Raw genomic sequence first — 14692 nt, forward strand, 5'->3', positions numbered from 1 at the left:
ACTGGGATAGGGATTGATTGAATATGTCCGTAAACACACCAGCCAGCTGGTCTGCGCATGCTCTGAGGGCGCGGCTGGGGATGCCGTCTGGGAATGCAGCCTTGCGAGGGTTAACACGTTTAAATATTTTACTCACGTCGGCTGCAGTGAAGGAGAGTCCGCAGGTTTTGGTAGCGGGCCGTGTCAGTGGCACTGTATTGTCCTCAAAGCGAGCAAAGAAGTTATTTAGTCTGTCTGGGAGCAAGACATCCTGGTCCGCGATGGGGCTGGTTTTCTTTTTGTAATCCGTGATTGACTGTTAGACCCTGCCACATACCTCTTGTGTCTGAGCCGTTGAATTACAACTCTACTTTGTCTCTATACTGACACTTAGCTTGTTTGATTGCCTTGCGGAGGGAATAGCTACACTGTTTGTATTTGGTCATTTTTCGGGTCACCTTGCCCTGGTTAAAAGCAGTGGTTCGCGCTTTCAGTTTCTCGCGAATGCTGCCATCATTCCACGGTTTCTGTGGGTACGACATCGCCGATGCACTTTCTAATGAACTCGCTCACCGAATCAGCGTATTCGTCAATGTTGTTGTTGGACGCAATGCGGAACATATCCCAATCCACGTGATCGAAGCAGTCTTGAAGCGTGGAATCAGATTGGTCGGACCAGCGTTGAACAGACCTAAGTGTAGTAGCTTCTTGTTTTAGTTTCTGTCTGTAGGCAGGGATCAACAAAATGGAGTCGTGGTCAGCTTTTCCGAAAGGAGGCCGGGGGAGGGCCTTATATGCGTCGCAGAAGTTAGAATAACAATGATCCAGGGTTTTACCAGCCCTGGTTGCGCAATCGATATGCTGATAGAATTTATGGAGTCTTGTTTTCAGATTAGCCTTGTTAAAATCCCCAGCTACAATGAATGCAGCCTCAGGATGTATGGATTCCAGTTTGCAAAGAGTCAAATAAAGTTTGTTCAGGGCCATCGATGTGTCTGCTTGGGGGGGAATATATACGGCTGTGATTGTAATCGAAGAGAATTCCATTGGTAGATAATGCGGTCGACATTTGATTGTGAGGAATTCTAAGTCAGGTGAACAGAAGGACTTGAGTTCCTGGATGTTGTTATGATCACACCACGTCTCGTTAATTATAAGGCATACCCCTCCGCCCCTCTTCTTATCAGAAAGATGCTTGTTTCTGTCGGCGTGATGCGTGAAGAAACCAGCTGGCTACACCGACTCCGATAGCGTCTCTCCAGTGAGCCATGTTTCTGTGAAGCAAAGAACGGTACAGTCTCTGATGTCTCTCTGGAATGCTACCCTTGCTCGGATTTCATCAACCTTGTTGTCAAGAGACTGGACATTGGCGAGTAGTGTACTAGTGAGTGGTGCGCGATGTGCTTGTCTCTGGAGCCTGACCAGAAGACCGCTTTGTCTGCCCCTTTTATGGCGTCGTTGTTTAGGGTCGCCGGCTGGGATCCGATCCATTGTCCTGGGTGGAGGGCAAAACACAGGATCCGCTTCGGGAAAGTCACATTCCTGGTCGCAATGATGGTGAGTTGACGTTGCTCTTATATTCAGTAGTTCCTCCCGACTGTATGTAATGAAATCTAAGATTACCTGGGGTACCAATGTAAGAAATAACATGTAAAAAAAACAAAATACTGCATAGTTTCCTTGGAACGCGAAGCGAGGCGGCCATATTATAGCAAGAACAGCAAAGAATAGAGTTACCAGCCTCAGAAATTACAGCCCAAATAAATGCTTCACAGAGTTTAAGTAACAGACACATCTCAACATTAACTGTTCAGAGGAGACTGCATGAATCAGGCCTTCATGGTGGAATTACTGCAAAGAAACCACTACTAAAGGACACCAATAATAAGAAGAGACTTGCTTGGGCCAAGATACACGAGCAATGGACATTAGACCGGTGGAAATCTGTCCTTTGGTGTGATGAGTCCAAATTTGAGATTTTTGGTTCCAACCTCCGTGTCTTTGTGAAACACAGAGTAGTTGAACGGATGATCTCTGCATGTGTGGTTCCCACTGTGAAGCATGGAGGAGGAGGTTTGATGGTGTGTGGGTGCTTTGCTGATGACACTTTCTGTGAAATTATTTAGAACTCAAGGCACACTTAACCAGCATGGCTACCACAGCATTCTGTAGCGATACACCATCCCATCTGGTTTGCGCTTAGTGGGACTATCATTGTTTTTCAAAAGGGCAATGACCCAACACACCTCCAGGCTGAGTAAGGGCTATTTGACCAAGAAGGAGAGTGATGGAGTGCTGCAACCCTTTTGACTGGTACTGTACATGTGCTGGGTTAGTATCTACATCTGTGTGAGCCCATCACAATAAAACTATAAGTAGAACATTATTTATTTAAAACTCTTTGTGTGAGTGAAGTCATGTACAGTCAGTTCTTTACCAGGTGATTATGTGCTGGTTGCATGTTGTTGTAGCTTCCTGATTGGTGAGCTGAGGCCCCTCCCACCATGCCTCCAAAGCCAGGCTGGTTCATTCCATTGGAGTTCCACGTGTCAGGTGAACTGTTGTTCCCCTGTCGCTCACTGAAAAAGGTTCCCGTGAACACGTTGCCTGGAGCTTTGGAGGAGGGGTGTGAGGATGAGTCAGGGTTGAGGAGGTCGTCATGATTTGGAGATTGAGTATAGACCTGAGAAGAACAAAGGGGGGGGAAACAGCTAAATGAAAGATTGTGAGGAACTAAACGTCTATAACACTGAAACAATGACTTCATAAAGTTACTCTTCCTAGTCACTGGAAGAGATGTCAGTGGCATAGTAGAAACCAGAGACCAAAAGTATGTATATAAACACACATTTATTTAACCTGGCAAGTCAGTTAGGAACAAATTCTTATTTTCAATGACGGCCTACGAGGGAACAGTGGGTTAAACTGCCTTGTTCAGGGGCAGAACGACAGATTTTTTTACCTTGTCAGCTCAGGGATTCGATCTAGCAACTTTTCAGTTACTAGTCCCAACGCTCTAACCACTAGGCTACCTGCTGCCCATATACAGTATGTGAATATATACAGTCTAGTCTATATGAATACTTGTGGACATATACAGAATAGCCTATATGTGAATACAGTATATACAGTATAGCCTATATGTGAATATATACAGTATAGCCTATATGTGAATATATACAGTATAGCCTATATGTGAATATATACAGTATAGCCTATATGTGAATATATACAGTATAGCCTATATGTGAATATATACAGTATAGCCTATATGTGAATATATACAGAATAGCCTATATGTGAATACAGTATATACAGTATAGCCTATATGTGAATATATACAGTATAGCCTATATGTGAATATATACAGTATAGCCTATATGTGAATATATACAGTATAGCCTATATGTGAATATATACAGCATAGCCTATATGTGAATATATACAGTATAGCCTATATGTGAATATATACAGTATAGCCTATATGTGAATATATACAGTATAGCCTATATGTGAATATATACAGTATAGCCTATATGTGAATATATACAGTATAGCCTATATGTGAATATATACAGTATAGCCTATATGTGAATATATACAGTATAGCCTATATGTGAATATATACAGTATAGCCTATATGTGAATATATACAGTATAGCCTATATGTGAATATATACAGTATAGCCTATATGTGAATATCTACAGTATAGCCTATATGTGAATATATACAGTATAGCCTATATGTGAATATATACAGTATAGCCTATATGTGAATATATACAGCATAGCCTATATGTGAATATATACAGTATAGCCTATATGTGAATATATACAGTATAGCCTATATGAATACATATGTAAATATATGACTATGGATCAATGCAATACCAGAACTGTCAAATCAAATCAAATCAAATTTATTTATATAGCCCTTCGTACATCAGCTGATATCTCAAAGTGCTTTTCAGAAACCCAGCCTAAAACCCCACACTGCAAGCAATGCAGGTGTAGAAGCACGGTGGCTAGGAAAAACTCCCTAGAAAGGCCAAAACCTAGGAAGAAACCTAGAGAGGAACCAGGCTATGTGGGGTGGCCAGTCCTCTTCTGGCTGTGCCGGGTGGAGATTATAACAGAACATGGTCAAGATGTTCAAATGTTCATAAATGACCAGCAGTACACTACAGTAGAATACAGTATAATACAGTACACTACAGTATACTACAGTATACTACAGTACACAACAGTATAATACAGTATAATACAGTATAATACAGCACACTGCAGTATAATACAGTATAATACAGTACACTACAGTATAATACAGTACACTGCAGTATAATACAGTATAATACAGTATACTACAGTACACTACACTATAATACAGTATAATACAGTATAATACAGTACACTACAGTATACTAAAGTACACTACAGTATACTAAAGTACACTACATTATAATACAGTATAATACAGTACACTGCAGTACACTACAGTATAATACAGTACACTACAGTATAATACAGTATAATACAGTATAATACAGTACAGTATAATACAGTACACTACAGTATAATACAGTCTAATACAGGACACTACAGTATAATACAGTATAATACAGTATACTAAAGTACACTACACTATAATACAGTGTAATACAGTACACTACAGTATAGTACAGTATAATACAGTATACTATAGTACACTACACTATAATACAGTATAATACAGTATACTACAGAAGTCTAAATAAAAACCAAGCAGTGTGCTGAAAGGAGCAGACTCAGAGCTATTGTGTTAATCCCTAAACTGGGTGATCCATGCACCTCCTCATCCGGATTAAGGGAACAGCATCCCCTCCCCATCACCGCCTGCCCGGGAGGGAGGGAGGGAGAGAGGGAGAGAGAGAGAGAGAGAGAGAGAGAGAGAGAGAGAGAGAGAGAGAGAGAGAGAGAGAGAGAGAGAGAAAGAGAGAGAGAGAGGGGGAGAGAGAGAGAGAGAGAGAGAGAATTCCCTTCAGCCCTAATCGTAATCAGGTTTAGGGCTAGTTTGGAAGATTGGGATAGAAAGAATTTCATTTGGAAAAAGCTGCAGAACAACATTGGATAAATCTTCTTCAGACAGCAGGACCACAACACAAGACCACACCACAAGACCACACCACGGGATCAGACCACAGGACCGGACCACAGGATCGGACCACAGGATATGACCACAGGATCGGACCACAGGACCACACCACAGGATCGGACCACAGGATCAGACCACAGGATCGGACCGCAGGACCACACCACAGGATCGGACCACAGGATCGGACCACAGGACCACACCACAGGATCGGACCACAGGACCACACCACAGGATCGGACCACAGGATCAGACCACAGGATCGGACCGCAGGACCACACCACAGAATCGGACCACAGGATCGGACCACAGGACCACACCACAGGATCGGACCACAGGACCACACCACAGGATCGGACCACAGGATCAGACCACAGGATCGGACCACAGGATCGGACCACAGGACCACACCACAGGATCGGACCACAGGACCACACCACAGGATCAGACCACAGGATCGGACCACAGGATCGGACCACAGGACCGGACCACAGGACCACACCACAGGATCGGACCACAGGATCAGACCACAGGATCGGACCACAGGATCGGACCACAGGACCACACCACAGGATCGGACCACAGGACCACACCACAGGATCAGACCACAGGATCGGACCACAGGATCGGACCACAGGATCAGACCACAGGATCAGACCACAGGATCGGACCACAGGATCGGACCACACCACAGTTGTAATAGAGTATGAGACTTATGTCTCACCTAGAAAATAACTAAATGTTGAAACAGTGACAGTTTTTTCTATTTTATTACAATAAAAAATGAGAATGAACTATTGTATCATCGAAGGAGGTTTTACAAATGAAACACCTACCCACACTGAGAGGTCTGTGCTGCACCTGCACCCCCCCCCCCCCGCCCCATCTCTTTGATCTGATTCAGGAAATGAAAATCAACCTCCCTGAGGAACATCAATGGGGTGTCAGTTACCCCGACAACAGGCACTGTTACCCCGGTGACAAACGCCTGTAAAGCAGACCAGCTCTCTATTTAAAGACCCTCTTGAGCATGCTCACACACACACACACACACACACACGCACACACGCACACACGCACACACACACACAATGCCCCCCCCCCCCACACACACACAGCTCTAGCCGTGTTTGGCACAAGTTCCATGGTGATAATGGGACCAGGCCAACCACAGGAGCCCCTGCTGTCACTAGCCCTGTCTGAGTCTCCGTGGGTAGCATATGGTGCAGGATAATGCCAATTGTCCTCCTTACCATGGGACGGAGCAGGCGACCCGTTGATAACACACACACATACACACGTACTGCATATGCACGGGCACACACACATACACACACTATGGGACGTAGCAGGCGACCCGTTAATAATGGTCACGCCCCCGCCCCAGCACACCCCCACTGGCCCCCAATAACAACCCCCGAACACACAACTTGGCACACACACATGAACCGTCGCCATGACATTCTCTTTTAGTAGCGCATTGATTTATAAACCATCAGTCATGTCATCACAAATGATGGGAGACTTTTCACCATGTGTGAAGAACACAACTACAGGAAGATAGAGGTGTAATATACTGCACTTTAACGTCACAGTTGTGATACATTAGCATCTCTGACAGCAACACACATTTGACTGATAGCATCTCTGATAGCAACAAAAACGTGACTGATATCATCTCTGATAGCAACAAAAAAATGACTGATATCATCTCTGATTGCAACAAAAACGTGACTGATATCATCTCTGATAGCAACAAAAACGTGACTGATATCATCTCTGATTGCAACAAAAACGTGACTGATATCATCTCTGATTGCAACAAAAACGTGACTGATATCATCTCTGATAGCAACAAAAACATGACTGATATCATCTCTGATAGCAACAAAAACATGACTGATATCATCTCTGATAGCAACAAAAACATGACTGATATCATCTCTGATAGCAACAAAAACATGACTGATATCATCTCTGATAGCAACAAAAACATGACTGATATAATTTCTGATAGCAACAAAAACATGACTGATATCATCTCTGATAGCAACAAAAACTTGACTGATATCATCTCTGATAGCAACAAAAACTTGACTGGTATCATCTCTGATAGCAACAAAAACGTGACTGATATCATCTCTGATGGAAACAAAAACTTGACTGGTATCATCTCTGATAGCAACAAAAACTTGAATGAAGACATGAAAGACTCCATTTTAAATGTATACTTTCAATCATTTAGAGGAAGATTTAAATTAGTGCAATATTGACCAACTATTCTAAGGCCTCTACCCTACAGTTACACCCCTTCCAACTTTAGCCACATGCAACCGATTGGCCCCTCTGTGTCTGGTACTAACGTCTGGTTCTAGTTGGTTACCCTCTAACGTATGGTTCTAGTTAGTTACTCTCTAATGACTGGTTCTAGTTAGTTACTCTCTAATGACTGGTTCTAGTTAGTTACCCTCTAACGTCTGGTTCTAGTTAGTCTCTAATGTCTGGTTCTAGTTAGTTAGTCTCTAACGTCTGGTTCTAGTTAGTTACTCTCTAATGTCTGGTTCTAGTTAGTTACTCTCTTAACGTCTGGTTCTATTTAGTTACCCTCTAACGTATGGTTCTAGTTAGTTAGTCTCTAACGTCTGGTTCTAGTTAGTTACTCTCTAACGTCTGGTTCTAGTTAGTTAGTCTCTAACGTCTGGTTCTAGTTAGTTACTCTCTAACGTCTGGTTCTAGTTAGTCTCTAATGTCTGGTTCTAGTTAGTTACTCTCTAACGTCTGGTTCTAGTTAGTTACCCTCTAACGTCTGGTTCTAGTTAGTCTCTAATGTCTGGTTCTAGTTAGTTACTCTTCAACGTCTGGTTCTAGTTAGTCTCTAATGTCTAGTTCTAGTTAGTTACTCTCTAACGTCTGGTTCTAGTTAGTTACCCTCTAACGTCTGGTTCTAGTTAGTCTCTAACGTCTGGTTCTAGTTAGTTACTCTCTAACGTCTGGTTCTAGTTAGTTACTCTCTAACGTCTGGTTCTAGTTAGTTAGTCTCTAATGTCTGGTTCTAGTTAGTTACTCTCTAACGTCTGGTTCTAGTTAGTTACCCTCTAAAGTCTTGTTCTAGTTAGTTACCCTCTAAAGTCTGGTTCTAGTTAGTTACTCTCTAACGTCTGGTTCTAGTTAGTTACTCTCTAACGTCTGGTTCTAGTTAGTTACTCTCTAACGTCTGGTTCTAGTTAGTTACTCTCCCAGTCTTTGATGGTGGTAATGGACTAGGATAGGGACCAGTGTTAAAACACACCACGGTCAAATCAAATAGAGATCACAGCAATCTGCTACACATTAGAGAAATGGGAGGCGGTAAATATAGACTGATACATTATATGTTGTGTTCTGAAAGCTGAAAGAGGGACATTTGGTCAATTACATTACAAAGTGTAAGTACGTGCTGCAAATGTCATAATCTTCTATCACAATGAAACCACGGAGATTCTGAGCTTTTCATACATTTACACAGACATCACTGACTGAATGGAACAGTCTCAGTTCTAGTGCCATTGAACACACACACACGCAGATACAGCCATAGCTGCATATACCTAACCCCCATGACACATGTTCTCTGTAATGACTTTTGATGAGAGGTATATGAAAGGGTCTGTTCTTTTAATGGTGAACGATATAGAATGTTGGACTCCCTGTAGTGATGAATGATATAGAATGTTGGACTCCCTGTAGTGATGAACGATATAGAATGTTAGACTCCCTGTAGTGATGAATGATATAGAATGTTAGACTCCCTGTAGTGATGAACGATATAGAATGTTAGACTCCCTGTAGTGATGAATGATATAGAATGTTAGACTCCCTGTAGTGATGAATGATATAGAATGTTAGACTCCCTGTAGTGATGAATTATATAGAATGTTAGACTCCCTGTAGTGATGAATGTTAGACTCCCTGTAGTGATGAATTATATAGAATGTTAGACTCCCTGTAGTGATGAATGATATAGAATGTTAGACTCCCTGTAGTGATGAATGATATAGAATGTTAGACTCCCTGTAGTGATGAATGATATAGAATGTTAGACTCCCTGTAGTGATGAATGATATAGAATGTTAGACTCCCTGTAGTGATGAACGATATAGAATGTTTGACTCCCTGTCGTGATGAATGTTAGACTCCCTGTAGTGATGAATGATATAGAATGTTAGACTCCCTGTAGTGATGAATGATATAGAATGTTAGACTCCCTGTAGTGATGAACGATATAGAATGTTTGACTCCCTGTCGTGATGAATGTTGGACTCCCTGTAGTGATGAATGATATAGAATGTTAGACTCCCTGTAGTGATGAATGTTAGACTCCCTGTAGTGATGAATGATATAGAATGTTAGACTCCCTGTAGTGATGAATGATATAGAATGTTAGACTCCCTGTAGTGATGAATGTTAGACTCCCTGTAGTGATGAATGATATAGAATGTTAGACTCCCTGTAGTGATGAATGATATAGAATGTTGTACTCCCTGTAGTGATGAACGATATAGAATGTTTGACTCCCTGTCGTGATGAATGTTAGACTCCCTGTAGTGATGAATGATATAGAATGTTAGACTCCCTGTTGTGATGAATGATATAGAATGTTAGACTCCCTGTAGTGATGAATGATATAGAATGTTAGACTCCCTGTAGTGATGAATGATATAGAATGTTAGACTCCCTGTAGTGATGAATGATATAGAATGTTAGACTCCCTGTAGTGATGAATGATATAGAATGTTAGACTCCCTGTAGGGATGAATGTTGTACTCCCTGTAGTGATGAATGATATAGAATGTTAGACTCCCTGTAGTGATGAATGATATAGAATGTTAAACTCCCTGTAGTGATGAATGATATAGAATGTTAGACTCCCTGTAGTGATGAATGATATAGAATGTTAGACTCCCTGTCGTGATGAATGTTAGACTCCCTGTAGTGATGAATGTTGTACTCCCTGTAGTGATGAATGATATAGAATGTTAGACTCCCTGTAGTGATGAATGTTGTACTCCCTGTAGTGATGAATGATATAGAATGTTAGACTCCCTGTAGTGATGAATGATATAGAATGTTAAACTCCCTGTAGTGATGAATGATATAGAATGTTAGACTCCCTGTAGTGATGAATGATATAGAATGTTAGACTCCCTGTCGTGATGAATGTTAGACTCCCTGTAGTGATGAATGTTAGATTCCCTGTAGTGATGAATGATATAGAATGTTAGACTCCCTGTAGTGATGAATGATATAGATTGTTAGACTCCCTGTCGTGATGAATGTTGTACTCCCTGTAGTGATGAACGATATAGAATGTTTGACTCCCTATCGTGATGAATGATATAGAATGTTAGACTCCCTGTAGTGATGAATGATATAGAATGTTATACTCCCTGTAGTGATGAATGATATAGAACGTTAGACTCCCTGTAGTGATGAATGATATAGAATGTTAGACTCCCTGTAGTGATGAATGATATAGAATGTTAGACTCCCTGTAGTGATGAATGATATAGAATGTTAGACTCCCTGTAGTGATGAATGAAATAGAATGTTAGACTCCCTGTAGTGATGAATGATATAGAATGTTAGACTCCCTGTAGTGATGAATGTTGTACTCCTTGTTGTGATGAATGATATAGAATGTTAGACTCCCTGTTGTGATGGATGTTAGACTCCCTGTTGTGATGGATGTTAGACTCCCTGTTGTGATGGATGTTAGATTCCCTGTTGTGATGGATGTTAGACTCCCTGTAGTGATGAACGATATAGAATGTTGGACTCCCTGTTGTGATGACTGATATAGAATGTTAGACTCCCTGTAGTGATGAATGTTAGACTCCCTGTAGTGATGAATGTTGGACTCCCTGTAGTGATGAATGACAGTTAAATTGAAACTGATGAGGGACCTGCAACACTAGTGAACAGAGTAGGCTTACTTTGATGTGTCAATTCTGTACTATACCAGAGCATATTATTACACTGATAGTGATATTGTCTGACTTTATTATCCCTGCCTTATTAGTATATGAGGATAATGTTAATAACAAGTGATAGACACAAAGGTTGGACAAACTGAGAAAATAGAGGATGAAGTGTTATAATGTTTTATAAACTTAATAATGTCTTACTTCATCAATAGTATAATATAACAGAGACATACACACTATACACCCTTTCTAAATACATAATATACACGCTATACACCCTTTCTAAATAGATAAATAACACACTATACACTCTTTCTAAATAGATAATAAACACGCTATACACCCTTTCTAAATAGATAATAAACACACTATACACCCTTTCTAAATACATAATATACACGCTATACACCCTTTCTAAATAGATAAATAACACACTATACACTCTTTCTAAATAGATAATAAACACGCTATACACCCTTTCTAAATAGATAATAAACACACTATACACCCTTTCTAAATAGATAATAAACACGCTATACACCCTTTCTAAATAGATAATAAACACACTATACACCCTTTCTAAATAGATAATAAACACACTATACACCCTTTCTAAATAGATAATAAACACACTATACACCCTTTCTAAATACATAATAAACACGCTATACACCCTTTCTAAATAGATAATAAACACACTATACACCCTTTCTAAATAGATAATAAACACACTATACACCCTTTCTAAATAGATAATAAACACACTATACACCCTTTCTAAATAGATAATAAACACACTATACACCCTTTCTAAATAGATAATAAACACACTATACACCCTTTCTAAATAGATAATAAACACACTATACACCCTTTCTAAATAGATAATAAACACACTATACACCCTTTCTAAATAGATTATAAACACACTATACACCCTTTCTAAATAGATAATAAACACGTTATACACCCTTTCTAAATAGATAATAAACAAACTATACACCCTTTCAGTGACGGCAGGTAACCGAAATGTTGCAAGATCGAATCCCCCGAGCTGACAAGGTAAAAAAAAATCTGTCGTTCTGCCCCCTGAACAAGGCAGTTAAACCCAATGTTCCTAGGCCGTCATTGTAAATAAGAATTTGTTCTTAACTGACTTGCCTAGTTAAATAAAGGTAAAAAATTAAAAAGTAAAAACAATTCTAAGTAGGTAATCATCACACTCACCGATTTGACATTGTAGCAATACATTGGGTTATTGCTGGTGGTCCCTACAGAGACGGGATAGGAAGCACAGTGCATGATGCTGTTCAGTTTCCGTTTCAGGTCAACAGCCCACTAGCTTCAGTAGTTTGTCCGTGGTCCTGTAGTATAGACTCCAGTAGTCAGTAGTGTCTATAGTATAGTCCTGTGAGTCCACAGCTCCTATCTCTATGCTCTACAGTGCTCACACACTGCCTCTCTTTACCCTAACCCTGCAGCTCACCCGGCTTACTCTGTCACAGACAATTTATGCAAAAGAGGGTTGGTCCATTCAAGAGATTGGTGAGGGGGTGGTTTAAGGAGGGATTCTAGGAATGTTCTAACTTAAACTACCTACATACCTAGTATGATGTTGGTTTACTACAAGGAACGTTTAACTGAAATCTAACACAGTGTTGATTTGGCTGTAATCTAACACAGTGTTGTTTTGGCTGTAATCTAATACAGTGTTGTTTGGGCTGTAATCTAATACAGTGTTGTTTTGGCTGTAATCTAATACAGTGTTGTTTGGGCTGTAATCTAACACAGTGTTGTTTTGACTGTAATCTAATACAGTGTTGATTTGGCTGTAATCTAATACAGTGTTGATTTGGCTGTAATCTAATACAGTGTTGTTTTGGCTGTAATCTAATACAGTGTTGTTTGGGCTGTAATCTAACACAGTGTTGTTTTGGCTGTAATCTAATACAGTGTTGATTTGGCTGTAATCTAATACAGTGTTGATTTGGCTGTAATCTAATACAGTGTTGTTTGGGCTGTAATCTAACACAGTGTTGTTTTGGCTGTAATCTAACACAGTGTTGATTTGGCTGTAATCTAATACAGTGTTGTTTGGGCTGTAATCTAACACAGTGTTGATTTGGCTGTAATCTAACACAGTGTTGTTTTGATTGTAATCTAATACAGTGTCATTTTGGCTGTAATCTAATACAGTGTTGTTTTGGCTGTAATCTAATACAGTGTTGTTTTGGCTGTAATCTAATAGTGTTGTTTTGGCTGTAATCTAATACAGTGTTGTTTTGGCTGTAATCTAATACAGTGTTGTTTTGGCTGTAATCTAATACAGTGTTGTTTTGGCTGTAATCTAATACAGTGTTGTTTTGGCTGTAATCTAATAGTGTTGTTTTGGCTGTAACCTAATACAGTGTTGATTTGGCTGTAATCTAATACAGTGTTGTTTTGACTGTAATCTAATACAGTGTTGATTTGGCTGTAATCTAATACAGTGTTGTTTTGGCTGTAATCTAATACAGTGTTGTTTTGGCTGTAATCTAATACAGTGTTGTTTGGGCTGTAATCTAACACAGTGTTGTTTTGGCTGTAATCTAATACAGTGTTGATTTGGCTGTAATCTAATACAGTGTTGATTTGGCTGTAATCTAATACAGTGTTGTTTGGGCTGTAATCTAACACAGTGTTGTTTTGGCTGTAATCTAACACAGTGTTGATTTGGCTGTAATCTAATACAGTGTTGTTTGGGCTGTAATCTAACACAGTGTTGATTTGGCTGTAATCTAACACAGTGTTGTTTTGATTGTAATCTAATACAGTGTCATTTTGGCTGTAATCTAATACAGTGTTGTTTTGGCTGTAATCTAATACAGTGTTGTTTTGGCTGTAATCTAATACAGTGTTGTTTTGGCTGTAATCTAATACAGTGTTGTTTTGGCTGTAATCTAATACAGTGTTGTTTTGGCTGTAATCTAATACAGTGTTGTTTTGGCTGTAATCTAATACAGTGTTGTTTTGGCTGTAATCTAATAGTGTTGTTTTGGCTGTAACCTAATACAGTGTTGATTTGGCTGTAATCTAATACAGTGTTGTTTTGACTGTAATCTAATACAGTGTTGATTTGGCTGTAATCTAATACAGTGTTGTTTGGGCTGTAATCTAATACAGTGTTGTTTTGGCTGTAATCTAATACAGTGTTGTTTTGACTGTAATCTAATACAGTGTTGATTTGGCTGTAATCTAACACAGTGTTGTTTTGACTGTAATCTAATACAGTGTTGATTTGGCTGTAATCTAATACAGTGTTGTTTTGACTGTAATCTAATACAGTGTTGTTTTGGCTGTAATCTAACACAGTGTTGTTTTGGCTGTAATCTAACAAGTGTTGTTTTGACTGTAATCTAACACAGTGTTGATTTGGCTGACTATTATATAATAGGGTTTCTTTCAAACAGTAGGAGATGGAGTTTTTAAAAACATATTTGAAGAAAACAGAAGAGGGAATTTTGGTAACAATTTACTGAAAGCATCCGGGTATAATGCTTTTATCTTTCACCCATTTCCCCCAAAACACACCCTGTTCCAAGGCAATTGACAACAAATAAAATCCACTATACATTAATATAGT

At 39.7% G+C, this 14692-nt stretch overlaps 1 protein-coding gene across 1 annotated transcript in view; it reads left to right on the forward strand.

Moving 5' to 3' along the window:
• The window catches only part of LOC139378560 (unconventional myosin-Va-like), a 31269-nt gene extending 25427 nt beyond the window's left edge, over positions 1-5842 (forward strand). The window contains exon 14 of the mRNA XM_071120842.1: positions 5101-5842. Within this exon, the coding sequence (XP_070976943.1) occupies positions 5101-5842 (742 nt within the window). The remainder of the gene's footprint in view (positions 1-5100) is intronic.
• The last annotated feature ends 8850 nt before the right edge of the window (positions 5843-14692 follow it).

The sequence above is a fragment of the Oncorhynchus clarkii genome, chromosome 2, assembly GCF_045791955.1.
Source record: "Oncorhynchus clarkii lewisi isolate Uvic-CL-2024 chromosome 2, UVic_Ocla_1.0, whole genome shotgun sequence".
Classification (NCBI taxonomy): Eukaryota; Metazoa; Chordata; class Actinopteri; order Salmoniformes; family Salmonidae; genus Oncorhynchus; species Oncorhynchus clarkii.